The sequence below is a fragment of the Dipteris shenzhenensis genome, chromosome 7, assembly GCF_047967505.1.
Source record: "Dipteris shenzhenensis isolate YYH24624 ecotype China chromosome 7, Dip_SZ_1.0, whole genome shotgun sequence".
In the NCBI taxonomy this organism is placed as follows: Eukaryota; Viridiplantae; Streptophyta; class Polypodiopsida; order Gleicheniales; family Dipteridaceae; genus Dipteris; species Dipteris shenzhenensis.
This window is the reverse complement of record NC_141602.1, coordinates 8,209,981-8,229,328: the sequence shown is the minus strand read 5'-3', so window position 1 is coordinate 8,229,328 and position 19,348 is coordinate 8,209,981. Positions and strand designations below refer to the sequence as shown.

Sequence of the window (19,348 nt, the reverse complement as noted above, 5' to 3'; positions counted from 1 at the left end):
GAAATATGAAAAGTATTATAGCAATGCCTATTTTATACAAAAATCTTTAGGTGAATCTGTAGGAATGGTGAGAGCATAATGGGATGGCTTTTGAAGAAACCCACATATAGAGTAGACTTCTCTATAAAAATTCCCTTATGATCTTTCTTACAACTTTTACTTAATAGGGGGTGACATTGAAAACCCTCTCTGAACCTATCTTCATGAAAGAGTTTCTTCAAAGAAAACTCATTGAAGCAAGCCATCCAGGTAGTTTTGCCAGCGAAACCCCTTTGAACCAAGTCTCCCAAGGTAGTTTCGCTGGCAAAACTACCTTGGACAGCACTTTTAAAAGTGACATAACTTTCATATCCAATGTCCAAATATAGTCATTCAACCACTCAAATTGATCGGAACACCCCATTTGAGCACATATATGGAGTTATATTTTGGAAAATCTTTCATATATAGTATTAAATATTACATGTATTTTATGAGAGTGATATATAAGCCCAAGTTAATACTTATTTATAGTAATTTAAACTTCTTTAGAAACATGTCCATAAATATGCTATAAAAACACTAAAAAGATATTGCCATATGATATAAATGTGTTAATAAGTAATTATATATGCATAGTATTATTACATTGAGAGTGATTATGAGGAATGTTTCTTAAAGGAATCAACACTTTTTTAAGGTAATAACAGGGGTACAAAGGGATGTCTCTAAATAAGAAAATTATGTTGTGTAAAAATGAATGAGTGACTAGTCTGTATATTTTTATGATAAAGAGATCTAGTTCTAGTGAAAATAAAAGTGTAAAAACCATGTTTCCTAAAGAAAAACATTTTTAAAAATCTCTTGAAAAACATGCTCGGATAAACCTGCTCATAGGTTTTTGCTCGTAAAATTGACGCATCCCTCATAAACATAGGCCTTGAAAAATGGCTGCTCAATTTGCTAATACCATCTGATAGTTCATACAATTTAAAAATATGCACCCCAGTAGAAAAATCATTGGCGTTTGTTTCAACCATGAACATTAGAATCCATTATGTTTAAGACAGGAGCAAATACTATATAGCTATCTTTAACTTCTCAAAGCTATCCTTTTCATCTCATATGAAGGTACTTCCCTTTCCCTTAAGTTGGTCTGTCACATCGGAATAGTAATCTTAGCTATTCTTGGATGAATCTCCTACAAAACCTAGACAAACCTAAGAATGTCTACAATTCTTGTAGATTTGTAGGATGTGGCCATTCCCATATGGAACTTAACTTTTGGGGATCCATATGAACCCCTTCTTGGGATATAATATGTCCTAAGTACTTCACTTATTTTGCAAAGAATTCACACTTAGATTCTTTTATAAAAGAATGTTCTAGAAAATGTTTCCTTATTTTACTATAGATGAGGAAATCATATAAGAATAATATAGAAAATTGTCCTAAATATGGCCTCAAGACACTTTAATTGTGAAGATAGTAGGAGAGAAGGAAGGAGTCTCACTTGCGGCTTTCTCACATACACAATGGGGGAATACACACAAAGGTGGAGGCTGAAAATAGTTTTCCTCTTCTTATAGCAAAAGAACTCTAGTACAAAGAAATAGAAGAACCCTATATGTGGGTCTCAAACCAAACTCAGCTAACTAAGGTGGCATACTAACTGAGCCATGAACTAGAGTACATAAGGATAGCTGTCATCCAGCTATTATTCATGGGCAGTGTACCAATCGCATCTGCAGCTCATAAGTCAGTGACATCAATGCACAACGGTCACCCTGGCATATCACGAGTGGAGCTTGATATCTCAACACTCCCGCTCGAGCTCAATCCCAATTCTTGCACACTAAGCAGGTCTCTGAACTTGTGCAGCTTCTTTGCACCCAATGCCTTCATGAATATGTCAGCTACCTGATCATCTGTGCTGACATAAACTAGGTCAATAAGACCTAGTAAAACTTTCTCCCACACATAGTGATAATGCACCTCAATGTTCTTTGTTCTAGCATGATAGACTGGGTTATTTGCCAACTGTATACTACTCATGTTGTCACAATAAATGACAGCTGGCCCATCTATAGATTGATGCATATCATAAAGTAGCTTATGCAACCAAGATACCTCACATGCAGCCATTGCTGCACCCCTGTACTCAGCCTCTGTGCTCGACAAGGCAACTGTAGGCTATTTCTTGCTGCTCCAAGTGACTGCAGCACTCCCAAAAGAGAACACATATCCACTGGTAGATCGTCTATCAGAAATACTACCAGCCCAATCAGCAGTGTATCCATGCAACTGTATCTGAACCCCAGTCTCATAAAATAGTCCATACTGCAATGTGGACTTCACATACCTAAGTATGCGTCTAGCCGCATCCAAATGCGGTTTCCTTGGAGCCTGCATAAACTGACTTACCAATCCAACAGCATAGCTCAAATCTGGCCTGGTAATAGTCATATAAATCAAACTTCCTACTATGCGTCTGTACATAGTAGGGTCTTCCAGAAGCTCACCTGCATCTATGCTCAACTTCACATTTTGCTCCAAAGGAACTAAAATAGTCTTATAGCTTGTCATCCCATATTTAGGCAGCATGTCCAATCCATACTGCCTCTACAAGAGCCGTATCCCACTTGGTGATCTAATCACCTCAATGCCCAAGAAATAATGCAACTCTCCCAAATCCTTCATCTCAAACTTCTGCTTCAATAGCATTTTCACATGAAGGATATCTTCATCACTATCACCTGTGATGATCAAATCATCAACATAAATGACAAGTAGCATAATACCTTTCTCTGTTTTGCTTACATAAAGTGAGAAATCTGCCTTGGAAATCTGAAAACCAATAGTGACAAGATACTGTCCTATCTTGTTAGACCATGCTCTAGGTGCTTGCTTCAAGCCATACAAGGCATTCTTCAACCTGTAAACAAACTTAGGATGAACAGCATGAACATAACCTGGTGGCTGCTCCATAAAGACCTCTTCTTGCAAATCACCATGCAAGAAGGCATTCTTTACATCCATCTGATGTAAAGACCATCCCTTTGATGCAGCCATAGCAATGACTGCTCTTACAGTTGCCATCCTTGCAACTGGACTGAATGTTTCTTCATAATCAATGCCATATGTCTGTGCATACCCCTTGACAACTAATCTTGCCTTGTATCTATTCACAGAACCATCTGCATTGTGCTTCACCTTATAAACCCACTTACAGCCAATTGCATTCTTGTCTTTAGGCAAAGGCACCAATTCCCATGTAGCATTTGCTTCCAAGGCATCCATTTCTTCATCCATGGCTTTCTCCCATTTTTCATTTCCCATGGCTTGCTCAAAAGAAGTGGGTTCTGGTTTCTGTATCACTTTGACCATATAGGCATAGTGAGTGGCTATAAATCCATCATATTTAGCCTATCCACAAGATACCTAGCTCTGGTAGACTTGTGCAAAGTAGGCTCACTTCCAGGTGCTCTCAAAACATCCCTAGTCTTCCTTACTCTAGGTGTAACAATAGAAGGAATACCCAACTCATCATCAATGCTCTGTTCTGACCCACTGGATTCACCATCCACATAAGAGTGACCTACATTCACATTAAACATGGGATGATCTACCTTCTCTTTTCCTTTTCGTGATACCTACATACCACTATCGACATTACTTTGAGGAGATTCTCCTTATCTCAATCTGCCTGTCCATGGCGAAGTATGTGAACCACTGCTAGAGGACACTACAGGTCCACTATTATTTTGTGATTGCTGCTATGAATTCTGTGCAGCATTACCATTTTGTGCATCTACATCATCAATCACATTTACTAGTTTATACCAACTGCTCATCTCATCAAAAGCAACATCTTTACTCATTGTAAACTTACGAATAGAAGGGTTATAGCATCTATATCCTTTTTGCTGTAGAGAATAACTAATAAAGATGCACTTCTTAGCTTTTGGATCCAACTTGGACCTCAACTCATCTAGAACATGAACATAGGCAATGCAACCAAAATTTTTCAAATGAGAAATATCTGGTTTCCTACCAATATACATCTCCTCTGGCGTCATGCCATGTATTGCTGCAATGGGAGTCCTGTTCATTATGTAAACTGCTGTAGCAACTGCTTCAGCCCAATAATAATCTAGTAGGTCTTTTTCATTTAGCATGGCTCGAGATACCTCTCCAATATGCCTGTTTTTCCTTTTTGCAAGTCCATTTTGCTGTGGGGTATGACTACATGAATATTGCTGCTTTATGCCATGCTCCTGCAGGAACCTTGCAAACTCATTTAAGAGGCACTCTCCCCCTCCATCTGACCTTAGGCATTTTATTTGCAGGCTTGTTTCTTTTTCAACCATAGCTTTAAAAGCTTTGAAATGTCCAAACACTTCACTTTTCTTTTTCATAAAATACACCCAAACTTTTCTGATGTAGTCATCAATAAAAGTGACAAAATAATGACAGCCTCCAATAGATGCAACTTTAGTAGTCTACACATCAGAGTGGATTAATTCCAATGGCTTCTTACTCTCTTGAACATGTCTAGGAAATGGTTTCCTTGCCTGTTTTCAAAATCGACAGGCTTCACATACCTTATGCATTTCTGCAACCTTAAATTTAGGCAATCCTGCAACAATATTTTGGGCCTGCATTGATTTAAGTCATTGTACATTAACATGACCAATGCATTTATGCTAGATATCAATATCTGCAACTACACCAGTCCCATGTGCAAACATTGCTGCACTCAATTCAGGCATGTCCGCATCCAATGTAAACATCTTGCCCTTCTTCTTTCCTTTTGCCATCAAGCGACCATTTTTTTTCATATCCTCAACAAAGCATCCATGAGGATTAAATATGACCTGCAAGCCCTACTCAACCATTTGACCAACAGAAACCAAGTTCTTGGTGATATTCGAGACATGAAACACATCAGACAAGTATTTCTTTTTCCCATCCTGCATAGACAAAGGAATTTTACCAATTTGCACAATAGGATGTGCAGTATCATCACTAGTCTCCACAAATCCTAGTCTTTCCATTTTCCTTGCATCCTGCATCCATTCTGCATGACCTGTCATGTGGTTTAATGCACCTGAGTCAACATACCACACATCATTGCTTTCTTCTGCACTTGTCACAGAATTGGTCATGTGCTGCACCATAAATAAATGCTCGTTTTTTTCATCACCCTGTCTACTAGAGGATGCATAATTGCCTTGTTGCAATTTTCATAATGTCATTCTGCTTTTTGTAGCAGTCTTTAGCCATATGACCCATTTTACCACAATAGTAGCATTCAACATTGCTGTTTGCATTTTGGCCTCTCTGCCATCCACCATGACCTCTTTGGCTCCCCTTGCCTCTACAGTTATCACGTCCTCCTCCAAAGGACTGGTTTTCTTGAGTTTGCTGCATATTCTGATTTCTACCACGACCTCCAGATCGACCTTCTCTACCTCCAGATCGACCAGCATTGAGTAGAAGACAGTTTCTTTTGAAGTTCCTCTTGAGGAAGATGCACCACCATTTCTCTGCTCTTCAAAAATTAGAAGAGCAAACAACTCCTCAAAATCAGGAAATTTTTCACGGATGGCAATGGATGTCCGGAACTATGCATAATCCTTTCCTAGACCATTCAAGGTCACAGAAACTAGATCATCATCTTCCACTGGCGACCCAATGGAAGCAAGTGCATCTGCGATTTTCTTCACCTTCATGTGGTAGTCATTGATGCTCATATTTTCTCTCTGCACATTGTGCAACTCCTGCTTGAGCTGCATTTTCCTAGCTTGCGTATTTGTGCTGTACATTTTTGCCAAAGGATCCCATGCCTCCTTTGGCATACTTGCATTCTGAATATGCACAATCATAGAATCTGAAATACTGATAAACATCCAGTACATAACTTTTCTAACTCTCTCATGCCATCCTTTAAATGCCTGCATTTCCTATTGATTGGGAACATTAGGAAGACTGGTTCTTCTTCATTTCCTGTAATGAACTCCCAATAGCTTTTTCCCATAAGGAAATTTGTCATTCTAAACTTCCATGCTTGGAAGTTGTTCTTGTCAAGCTTTTCAGTGACAATCTGTGAAAGAGAATCAGATGCCATTACAGAACACTGCAAAACATTCTATCACTGTAAAAAACACAGCTTCTGCCTCACAAGGGCAAATTTGCAAAACTGACGAAAGTGGTATTTAACCACACAGTCACTTCCTAGTGACGATTTTGCACCAACAGGCAGTAAGGATGATTCTGTAACTCCCAATATCTCTGCGCATAGGCATACGATGCAATTTCTGCGGTAACTTTTCATCGACCTATAGAGCAGAGGTCGCACAGCAAAAACAGGGCCTTTTCTCAGTGCTTGCGGAGAACTTATGCCTCTAAAACGGGCCCCGAAATGGCCTCGAATCAGAAAAATAAAGTCACCAGGGGCTTCGCTTTTACCTGCAGCATATATTGCCCTCTTGCCACACCGCGAAGGGCGTCTCAATCTGAGACAATGCACTCTTGCACTTTTCGGCTGTGCTACCTGCAAAGATTTGCTCCCAAACTCGAAAAAGGAAAGCAACACTAGTCCTCTTACCAGGATACTGTGAACTTGGTTTGCTTTCTTGAGCTCCTTACCACAAACCAGGCTCTGATACCATGTGAAGATAGTGGGAGAGAAGGAAGGAGTCTCACTTGCGGCTTTCTCACATACACAATGGGGGAATACACACAAAGGTGGAGGCTGAAAACAATTTTCCTCTTCTTAGTTGTGAAAGCCAAAAGAACTCTAGTACAAAGAAATAGAAAAACCCTATATGTGGGTCTCAAACCAAACTCAGCTAACTAAGGTGGCATACTAACTGAGCCACAAACTAGAGTACATAAGGATAGCTGTCATCTAGCTATTATTCATTGGCGGTGTACCAACCGCATCTGCAGCTAACAAGTCGGTGACATAAATGCACTATGGTCACCCTGGCATATCACGAGTGGAGCTCGATATCTCAACATTCATAAGTGTCATAAAAAGTTGCTAGAGCATTAGTTAAACCAAATGGCATTACTCTAAATTTATAATGATCGTATCTAGTTTGAAATGATGTCTTAGGGACATCCCCTTCTCTAATCTGCACTTGGTGATATCCTGATCTTAAGTCAATTTTGGTAAAATTTTTGCTTCAGGTGATAGGGTCAATATTTCCCTGGATGAAATCTCCCTTATTGATGACAATCATATCATCACAAACAAGAGCCCTCAAGAAATTTGACTTAGTCAACTCTGTCAAACTCAGTCAAACATGCCAAAAAGAGTCAAGCTTCATACAGTGATCTTAGAGACCAAAATTCATCACTTTAGGAGCAGCATTCATGGGGGTTTTCACACAAAATGAAGGCCTAAATACCAAACAAGAATCACCAGAGAAGAACCGCGCAATCATGCCTCACATCGCCCAGCGTTACATATTGAATTCTGATTGTAAAATCAACGAGTGTGGCCCAAATATTTCACCAACAGAGATGAAATTCCATCAGGAGGTAGCCCTTGGTGTCGCCCAGCCTCCTATAAGAGGAATTTGAGAATGGTTTAGGCATACGACCAGCATTGTAGAAATCCCGCCATGAAGAAGAGGAAGCGGCACACAAAATTGGCGACGATTTGGAAAGATCCCTCTGGTTAGAAAGGTCGCCTAGTCATGAGCAACAATCTTCAGCTTGAAGGATTCCTCAATCCATCGGTTGGATGCTGATTATTTGCTCTTGCAAAATCATGGGCAAAGGGGAAGACACCATGGAAGCAAGAACGGAGCTTGGTAGGGATGACCACATGGCAACAAAGTCAAGCCTCAGTCAACCAGGCTCTGATACCACGTGTGAATACATGGAGGAAGCAATAAGGCAAGAGCACGTGAGCAAGTGAGCAATTGAGAGCAATATCAAGTTTTGATTTCATTCATGAGTAGAGTTATATATAGTGGAATGCCCATGAGTAGGTGGCTCCAGATCCATGATTATCTTCCTAATTGTCTCCATCAGTAACACCCCCAAGTCCTCCATCAAACTAGCCACCAAGTCCCTAACTTATCTCAATCACACCGACATAGGTGACTCCTAACTGATGAGTCACCTGACACACCTACCATGGTACTCACTAGCACTCACACCATGTTCTACACAAGCACTAGCTCACTGGCATACACACACCATATGACCATGTACATAAGTATGTGTCCCCTAAACATCAATTTATCCAACACTATCCCCAATCCTATTAATGATCGTGTCTACACATATTGGCCTCATCTTTTTTTGCCGCATCATATATCCCTACTGTGCTAGGGATTTCAAATAATTTCTCACAATCATTTCTTTAAATAAACCATATATAAACACAACTCCATTGTCTCAATATCTAGAAATATCATAAATATAGTAATATGCTACATGTTAGAGTAAATTGTCTAGGGGATTGTATTATTTTCTTCGGCCACCATCGATGTATTTCCGTGAAGCTAGGCCTAGTAGTTCCTAAGCTAGAGGATGGTTACACGTGTGTGTGTGTGTGTGTTCAACCATCAACTTTATCCTTCTAATTAGTTAACTTTGCTCCATTCTATATCCATATATAAACCAATAATTATCACAGTATCCATACTCGAATAATAGTGCATAGCTTATTGTCTTATGTTTATGCAAACAATTTATCTGTCTATGTTCGTGAAGCTTATGCTAGAGATTCCCACTTTACTCTGTGTGTGTGTGTGTGTGCACGCGTGCGCGTGCGTGTGTGTAGATTAAAAAGTCCCATCAATAATTAAGCCATACAATTAATTCCATCAATTGGATAAAAAGTTTTAAAAAAAGAAAACAACCTAGAGTTTGCGAAGGTTTCCACCAAAATTAAGAATTTTTAGTAATATTGAGTTTGACAAACACCACATTGAAAAAAGACGTCGAATCCTCAAGCAGTCCAAGTTCCAAGGTCAGGGTCCACTTACCTGCCACCATCTAAATAAACTAGGTGTTAGAACAACATAGTTACGTTTGGGTGAAAAGGTAATGCCTATTTTCCATGGCTTGTTATCACTTTCCTTAGGAATATAGACAACCGTATGGATTCTTAAATGATTTAAATAACGTTTAAGTCACAAGTGGAGTAAGGAGAGAATGAGAGCATGGGTTGAGAAGGGATTAGTGGAGGTATGGGAGGATTAGTGTGCTTGGTGTGTAGGATGGTTTAAAAAAGAGTGTAAAGGGGAGATTTCACGAGGTGTACATAAAATAATAATTCATTGTTGAAAAAGTATACATGTGTGTGTGTGTTTGTGTGTAAAGAAATAAGTATCTGTGTATATGCGATACATTTACTAATCAAAACTATTGTATGTGTGTGTGTGTGTGTGTGTGTGTGAGTGTGTGTGTGTGTTTTGATGTAATAAAGAATCTAGCCTAATTTAATAAGGAACCAATTTTCAATATCAACATAATGTTCAAGTACACCAGATGCAACCATGTGCTCTTACCCTTCACAAATCACAAGTGGGAGTAATCAATTTTTATCCATGCCCTTATGACAAATTGCTTAAGGTGGGATTTAACTCAAGTAATTATTATCATACTAGTAAACCATAAAAAATACAAAAAGAGTAGTTTCCAACAGATAACTTATTCCTATTGTACAATAGTCAGAGAGAATCTGCCATAAAGTAATCGTCAGTGTGTGTAAACACACGCATGAGCACACGTGTGGATATGCATTGGTATCTCGGAAGGAGGGGAGGAGAGGGAGGGACAAGGGAGAAAGGAGGCAAAATATTTAGATTAAGTTGGTGCAAGATTGCTTAGGGTAAGTTATCATTGGGTTAATTGTACATGTACATACCTATGTGCATGCATGCTCACGCTTTTTGTAATCATGGTATATGGTGTTGCCATGTGTTTTTACAACTTTCTTAGGATGCAATGTTTGACTCCAATTTGTTCCATGCCAATCAATTTTCCTTCTATAAGCTATGGAATGTAAGATAGACCCATTAAAAATATGAAATCTTTGCCATAATATATAATGGTAGTGATCAAAGCTTTGCCATAATATATCATGGTAGTGATCATTAATGAGCCTTGATTGATTGGATTCGTATTTTCTTTAAGGTCTATCCCTAAAAGATTTTCATTCTAAATTAAATGTATCACACCCTTGAATAGGAATCAAACCAATACCTATCAAATGTAAGCCTGTTGTATGACACCACTAAAAATCAACCCAATTACATATAATATCTCCCATTTTCTCATCGTGTAGCAAAAAACCCACGTGCAAAATCTTTTTTTAAAACCCTTCCACTAATTGACAAAGTGAAGCTCCACATCAAACCAAAAAGTATAGCACTCACCCTTAGAGACTAATTCTTTGCAAATAGAAAATGCCTTCTTCATAAAGAGTTTTAGGCCATGTTTTATAAGAACAATGATTCTTTATACATATATGTAAGGTTTTATTTCAAATTCTATGTTTTCTTTCATACCTTCTTTTCTTACAAAAGACTATATGTTGATAAACAATGGTGCACTTTATCAAACCTTCTCTTTATATGAAATATTACATGAGCAGCTCTCTAGTGATTGGCATTGTAATGATGAGTGTCTCAGTATCAACCTCCCATTTAGCATAGCTTTCCTCATGCTTGATAGTATGAGGTAGATATAAGGTCAAGAAGCTGAAAAAAACATAAAAATTATAAGAAACCTCAAGGTGAATGTCATTGTTTATAATTACACCTTTTACAAATTTTTGGGAATGGATCAAACCAACAAAAATTGACATACAATATTTTTGAAGATAGCTTTATATATGTTGATTTGACATCCAATTGAATCTCTGAAGCACGCTCTGTTTGAGGAAGCTTGATTCGTATAATCATAACATCACAAGATAGTGAGGAGGGATTTTTCTCACTCTGCAACATTTTAAGTTCACATCCACAATTGACGTGTTAAATTAGAACAAAAAGGCTATAATATGCAAAAGAAGCTTCATACTACAAAATTCTTAGGTAAGCAAAGGTGATTTTGAAACTCATTACTATTTCCTGGATGAAGAAACCATAATGCCTAGTTTGAAAAGTTGCAATACATTATAATAGTCAAATATTATATTGAGACGTCATAATATGACTTGCCCTCTAACACAATTTTGCATGTCATGGTAGGAAAGCGAGATAAAGAAGGCCTAGAAAAGACGTATGAATCTTCATCAAATAATGCTATTTTTAACATCTTCATCCAACAATGATGTTTTTTGAACATTCAACCAATACTGAAATTTCTTTAAAATAAAAATTATGCCCATGAACTTACCATTTGAAGATATACATCGCTAGCGCCAATGTCCTGCTTGTATATGATTTCATATCTGAGATTATACAAGGCAAGAGCTATGTCACTTTTACCTGCTCTTTTTTAATCTAAATGTATGTTTGTAGCAAGTTGACCAAGTGCACGTATATGTACACCAATACTAGCTATACATATTCCTTTGTATATTGAATATTTTACAAAAACTATAAAGAAGGATAAGTAATACCACATGTGATATGAAAAGCTAGTACTGTTTTCTGGATATGAAAAGAAAGGATGTGAAAGTACAAATTGGAGCAAGGAAGAAAAAACAATTGGAACAAGGAAGAAAAATTAGTGCTAGCTGTTGGAGCCTTGTGGCACTGAGTTGTCTTACTTGAGGTGGGTTTAATTTTCAATTTTCTTAAAACACATGTTTCTACTCTGCAAAAGCCTTTCTTGATTAAAAAAATTCAAGGATGCAAAGACGGCTCTCTTTTGTGTTCCTATTTCTTGGAATACTATAGATATAATTTCAACTAGATTGATTATTCATAGTGCATAAAAATAATTAGAGTATTGACAACTACCATGTCAACATATTGATATCAATATACATTGGACGAGTCTCCAAACGCTTTGATGAGATTTTTATAAATCTTTCATCCAATCTTAGTAGTGTATATATCCCATCTTACTAGTGTATTAAAAAAAAGGACTCTAGAGGGCCATTACTTGCAACCATATCCACTATGATATGTTGGCGAAATCTCTCATAGGGTTTGCCTTTGAACTTTGGAGGATTGGAGACTCTTACTTGGTGTGTTACGATTGGATCATGGCCATGGAAGAGTGTTCCAATAAGCTGAAATGTGTGGAGACTCACATGGCTCATGGTTCATGTGGATAGTGCATAGGGATTGGTCGACTAGTGCATGCATGGATACTTGGTACAAGGTGATATGTGAGCATGGAGGTTCTAAGCAGAGACATGGCTACTAAAGACCTTCGACAACAGTAAGAGCTCAAGGCGATGAACCTAGGCAACAAGACGATCCTTATAAAATTGGTTCATAGTGTCATTTCTCCTTCTCTTTGTCTGAGCCTTCGAGGCTCTCTAAGTCTTCATTCTTTGTGTGTCTGAGAAACTACTCATTAGGGTCTTAGTCGATTCGAGTCGTATGGTGTCTGTAATCAAGCTTTTGTAATGGCAAAAAGCCCCATAGGGATGAGCCAAAGTTTGGGTCTCTAGTTAGTTCTTCCTAGTGTCAATACAATATATATTACTTCAGAAGTTAGTGCCACCCTTGCTCAGATGTCTAAATAGTTGTGGGGGTTTAAACTATGCGATTTAATGTGGCATTCTATGAGATCTATTGTCATCTTACATGGTAAAATCAATTTGGGTTGTGAGGCTCTAAAAACCAACGGTGGTATCAAAGCACTTCAATCAAAAGCCTTGTTATTTCTCGAGTGAGGTCACATATTCAAGAGAGAATTAATTCCGATGTTAAGCATTGGCAGATCTACACGAGTGTTTTGCGAGGGTCCAATAAGAAAAGCTTTTGTTTTAGTACAATCTGTTGAGCATCTTGTTCCTCGGTTCTTTCGTTATATGCATCCTTTTCCTTGACTCTACTTTGTTCAAGAGTCATAAGAGAGTACAGGGTATTTTCAACCATGAAGAAGAAATTTGCACTCGAAGTGCTAACTGAACCATGTATATTGTTCTTGGAAGATGTTTTGCATTGATCAAGGTCATGTTGAGGAGTTGTGCCTTGTGTGGGTAGCTCGATTTGGGTGATGTGCCCTATGTGTGTGGCAGTTTGTTACCATGCCTTGTGTAGGAGGTAATGTTTTGTGTTTTTTTCCTTTGGTCTCTGTCAGTTAATCAAACAGGTTTTCTTTAGTTAAAAACATCGATGTAGAAGCCTTCATCTATTTTGGATTGTTTTCGATTTTAGAGTTCAGGTATATGTGTGAATCTCCTACTCGAATTTTCGGGGGGGTTGTTGGCAGAAATCCTCTCATGGGGGGCTGCCTTTGAATGTTGGAGGATTGGAGACTCTTACTTGGGTGTGTTATGATTGGCTCATGGACGTGGAAGAGTGTTCCAATTGGCTGAAATGCATGGAGACTTGCATGGCTCATGGTTCACATGGATAGTGCGAAATGATTGGTTGTCCGGTGCATGCATGGACACTTGGTACAAGGTGATACGTGAGCATGGTGCTTCTGAGCAGAGGCATGGCTTCTAGGGACCTGAGATCCTAGCACGAGGTCAAGGCAGCAAATCTAAGCAACAACACAATCCTTATAAAATTGGTTCATAGCGCCAATTCTCCTCCTCTTTGTCCGACTCTTCCTTGTCAAGGCAGCTCTGTCTCTCTCTCTCTCTCTCTCTCTCTTACCCCCCCTACACGAAAGCACATGGGCAACGGCCACTGGGGTAGACTAGGTTTCAGAGACATCATTCCACACTTGATTGCATCGTAGAGTTTGGCATGACACCGCTCCAGGTTGATGCCATCTTCCAAACAATCACCTATCTCCATAGGGTCTGGGCCTTACTGGGAGTCACCTTGTTAGGACACCACATTCCCCGTCCAAAGACCAAAATTTTCAGAGAAATCCCTTGCCTTCGGAACTCAATAATCCCGGATTTGCAGCCAATAAGAGCAGCATGCACACAAAAAATTCGGCTCATGGTTTGGCACTCCAACACGCCATGCGGATCATGCCTCCACTAGCTGTCTGGTAATTGTTGGAAAGGTCACCTCCCCATCTATAAGCCCCCATATCATAGGGGGGGTGTACCTAGGTTCTGAGAGAACACCACATGGGCAGCACTATGGCTTCCATGGGGGCAGAAATCAGAGAAAGAAAAGGGAGGTACCTGGAGTCATAATGGCTTTGATGGAGATGCGACAGCATAGAGAGACCTTGTTGCACCATATCAAAGAGCACGACGAGGCAGTACCACATGAAACGAGCTCGATTGAGCCCAACGACATCTCACAGACTTTTACACATATGAATCTGCCCCTAGACATAGCGGAGTTGAGGAGGAGGAGATGGATGATATAAGGGCTGAGTGGGTCAATGGGATGAGGCGATGACGTGGAGAGACACAGCCAAAGATGCAGGAGCCACACACGATGCAAAGACCGGACCAGGCCACGTACAATGGAGGTTCAGCCCATCACAAGGGGGATCGTCGGATAGAGATGGAACATCGACACAGCCTGCCGGATACAGAGATCACATTGACCATGCCCCCCGCTGCGGAGAGAAGCGACCTGGCAGACACAGATACGATATACTTTTGCATATCATAGGAGAGCCACTCTAGCACACCGGCCTATGTATTTTGACTCTGAGTCTGAGTACTAGTTTTGATTTCTTGTATTTTGAGTTTGTTTTGGCTTAGTACTCAGCAAAGGGCCTTAGAAATCCCTGTGCTTCAGCCCACAATGGCTTGTATGGGTTATCTTTGTGATTGTAGTTTGTCTCATAGGCCCGTGAGGCCTCCCGAAGACCGTAATGCATCTTTCTCTCTGTAACATGAGATTGTTATCTGATCGTGTAATCACAGCAAGACCCTCTTTAAACATTTAGCTAGGAATTAGAGTTATGCACCATAGACACAAAAAGGAGATGAGGCTAGAGAGAGAATAGAGATGACAACTGATTGCGTCCTTGTACCCACAGAGGGCCCCCTCCCCCAATTAGGGAAGAATTTGCATATTACTTGCAAAACTGAAAGATACAAATAATGCTTTTCGCGAGAGCATGGAAACACGCTTCTGAAGAGTACAATGTGCACACATATTGTAGACCCAACGACCTAAGAGGCAATTCCAACCAATACCGAGACCTTGATGCTCTCCACACTAACGATGTAGGGCACTTCTACAAGGCAAGGAACAGAGGCTTATGCTGTCCACCAGAATGCAGAGTTATTGCATGAGTGAGAGAGTGAAAGAGCTGATGAAACAGTACGCAAACAGCTGATGCTCCAAATCCCCAACTGTCGTGCTGCGTAGACACCTTCCAAAACGGCTGAACTGAGGGCCAAGGGTCTGAGGCGGATCAGGGCCAGATCTGGAGGTGTTTAGGGGCTGCACAAGGGGCTGGTAGGGAGCTGCAAGAGTGGCTGAAGGGAAGGAGGGACTGTGAGGAATGAGGGCTGCAGCCCCCCCTTTATATAGGAGCTGTGGGCTGAGCCAACCAGCCCCAAACTGGCCAACTTTTAGTCGGCTGGTTTGGGCTGGCTGGTTGGCCCCTTTGCCCCATAAATAGCAGCCTAGTGAGGGGCACAAGGCAGCCTATAAAGGCAGCCATTACCCCAGCCCATTCTCCCTTGATGGGAGCTCATTGGCTCACAGCCCTGAGGGGGCCCTTCTGGGCTCCTATCCTAGGCTGAGACCTAGACCTACCTAGAATCCTAAGATGGAAACACTTACCTACTATTCTCCAGTGGGTACTAGTGAACAAGGACTAACTGTCTAAACAAGGACTAACTGTCTGACTGGATTTCAGGCTGAGAGACTGACCTACGTAGCTCATGCCTGACTGTCCCTGGACAAGGGCTCACAATGGGGTCACGGCATACAACAAAATTTCCTATCAAACGAACTATTTGCACTTTGTTGATGTAGCCAATGTGTCATATTGCACCCAAGCTTAGGGGTGCATGTGACATTCCCTCCTTAACTTGGCGATAGGTTCATTGCTTCCAAGTAGTCCGCCAACATTTGTGAGGACTCCTGGAAAAAATCTTCGTCCCATCACACTGCTTCATGGTTGGGTACCACAATCACGAAACTTGGTATAAAACTCCCGGATCCTATGTCGTGACCCATGCTTCCAAACCCCTAGTCGGATGTGATGGTCCTTCGAAACCCTCCGATGAAATACCAATATTTTATGAACAAGCAAGCTATGTCTTCAGCACTAGCCGTCTCCATGCAGGGAATAAGCATACAAAATTTACTAAAGCAACAAACAATAATAAGACATTGAGTGTTACGCGTACCTGCTGATGCAGTAAGTGGTCCCACGAAGTCCACACTTATGTCCTGAAAGGGACCATCTGGTATTGGCAATGGCATAAGCCAGCCAGCCACCTTCTTGTGGGAAGCCTTGACCTTTTGGCATACCTAGCAGTTTTGACTATAGCCATACAAGTTCTTTCGCAACTTTGGCCAATCGAAATAGCGCTCTAACTTCTCCAAAGTGCCATTGATACCTCTATGACCACCTATAAGGGCATCATGAGCATCATGAAGAAGTAGATGCCATTTGTCTTTGAGCGCACATTGAAAGATCATAGTGGTAGGAAGAGAAGCAAACTAACACTAGGAATGGAAAGGAAAGATAACAAGCATAATGGAAAGGAAATGGAAAGAAATTGAAAGCAATGGACAAGTACTCACATGATACCAAAGAGCTTGATGTTGATTGATATTATAGACAATAGACAAGTACAACACTAGATAGTGTGAACAGACTCTAAAAAGCCATAGTATATATGGGATAACTCCCAATATGACACGTGGCATGTCTAGGACTCACTAGACTATAAAATACACCTAGAACACTCATTTTAGACTCACTTTGGCTTCATATTCTAGCACCCCCCCATGAAGGCAAGGTGAGAGACTACTGGAATGAAACCAAGAACAGAACATGACAATGACAGTCATCAAACTATGCATCCCATGTAACTCAGAGGCTAAAGTCTGAGCGTGTTCAGAGGTTGATCCAAGCACTCTCATGGCTTGAGACTCAACATGCTCAGAGGCTCACGTTATAGCATGGATATATGACCAACTCAATGGCTCATAGGTCTAGGAATACACCAACATCCTGGAACTCGGCCAGGCTTGATAACGAGACTTATCAAAGCCAATACATATGGTTCCCACAGTACATCCCCCCTTGGCTTCATAACAGGGCATGTTAGGAAGCCACACATCAAAACATAGCAAAACCAATACATCTTTTTAGGAGGACTATCCAAGGCAGAGGACCTTTAGACTCAATGAAAACCAAACAGTCAATACATGTCATTTTAGGAGGACTACCCAGGGCAGAGAACCCCAAAATACATCAAGCTGTAGAAATAATAAAAATAGATCTCTTAGAAGTAAGAGATGTCCTCCAAGTAGCTAATGCACATGTGTGCACATCCCTGCGAGTCGATGACGATGTCGATGAAGCGCTAGGCAAGAATGCCCGAGAAAATGTGTCGGCGAAGTCCATGGGTTAGCTAAATGGAGCACTCACATAGTGACTCTCAAAATGGCTAAGGGAGAGTCACCGATGTCGAAGTAGAGACCGGAGGTGTCACGAGTACTTCGAGAAGCCAACCAATGTGTACCACGGGCACCACGAGCACTTGGAGAGGTGATCGAAGAAGTCAAGGTGTAACCGGGACTCACATCAAGCTCGAAGCAATGCACCAATCGAAGAAGTCACTATAGTGTAGTGTGTCGAAGTAGTGTCGGAGTACTTACATCATACTAGAAGCATCTTCACTTCCAATGCAATAGTAGAAAGTGGAGATTCACCTTGACAAGTTCTTCATGAGCTATAGAGTAAGTCTGGAACTTCTTCATGGATGACAGAAGTAGAAGGACAGCAACTCCAAGAGAATGACGGGCAGAACACGGGCACCAACTTGCGGACAGCAACTCCAAGAGAATGTCGGACAGAAGGAGCAAATGGCGAGCTGGAGCAAAGGTCAACGATGAAGAGGATGAACAGCTCCACCTTAAGCTAGCTGCATCATGCTTGGGCTATCAAATCATTGAGCTTTACATGATACCAAAGAGCTTGATGTTGATTGATATTATAGACAATAGACAAGTACAACACTATATAGTGTGACACTAGACTCTAGAAAGCCATAGTGTATATGGGATAGCTCCCAATATGACACATGGCATGTCTAGGACTAACTAGACTATAAAACATACCTAGAACACTCATTTTAGACTCACTTTGGCTTCATATTCCAACACACACAACCTTTTCTTATAGAAAAGTCAACCATCCTCTAATGTGTAATGGCCTGGAGCAAGGTCATGGCCAACTGGAACTGTGTGCCAAACGTTGCTGAATCCGCATACTTTGCCTTCATACTATCAAGATGTTTTCCTTGTATTTCGAGTATAGTGGCCTTCTCAATGGTTTGGATTAAACCTTTCCGACTTAGAGCATTGGCTATGGGATTATTTTTGCCAGGAACGTACTCAATCATTTCCCCAAACTGCTGGAATATTTGACTCCACTGTTACTGTCGATCACTCCATTGTGAGCTAGGCATTGTCTGAAGCCACTTAAGGGCTTGGTGATCTGTTTTGATCCTGAAAATCCGTAAGTAGAGGAAAGGTTTCCAATGTTTTAACGCATGAATGACACCGAGTAACTCTATATCATAAACTGAATAATTTCTTTTGGCACCATTATCCTCTTGCTGTAAAACTGCCCCGATGGCTACATTGCTTGCATCAATAATTACCAAAAATGGATCATCCCAAGATGCGATCTTCATGATTGGTGCTGTTGTAGCCAACCATTGCAAATCGTGGAAGGCTTGCAAAGCTTTGCCAGTAGCTTGAATCTTTGGTCTACGTGTCTTTACCCCCTTTAGTAAATCTGTAAGAGGGGTTGTGTATGTTGAGAACCCATCCATATGCAAGCTGTAGGCTTGACATAAACCCGCAAAGGACCGCATCTCTTGAGCCATCGTGGGGACAACCCAGCTGGTTATAGCTTCAATCTTCTCTAGATTTAATCGAATGCCTTGAGCACTAATGATGTAGCCTAGATACCGGATTTCCATCAGCCCAAACTCACTTTTTTTTGCGTTGAGATGTAGCTGATTATCGTGCAATAACTGTAGGGCACTTTGCACATCCTCAATATGCTACTCTGTCGTAGCAGAAAAGATAAGGATATCATCTAGAAAAATGAACACGCACTTTCTAGTATAATCTGCAAATACTTGAGA

The 19,348-nt window shown here is 40.5% G+C and overlaps 1 protein-coding gene across 1 annotated transcript in view; it reads right to left on the bottom strand.

Moving 5' to 3' along the window:
• Window positions 1–10,425: 10,425 nt before the first annotated feature.
• LOC147899890 (uncharacterized) overlaps window positions 10,426–19,348 on the bottom strand; it is a 124,310-nt gene continuing 115,387 nt past the window's right edge. Inside the window, exons 5-7 of the mRNA XM_087377483.1 lie at window positions 11,350–11,404; window positions 10,819–10,949; window positions 10,426–10,709 (exon numbers count right to left, since the gene is read on the bottom strand). Of these exons, the coding sequence (XP_087233609.1) occupies window positions 10,592–10,709; window positions 10,819–10,949; window positions 11,350–11,404 (304 nt within the window). The 3' untranslated portion in view covers window positions 10,426–10,591. The remainder of the gene's footprint in view (window positions 10,710–10,818; window positions 10,950–11,349; window positions 11,405–19,348) is intronic.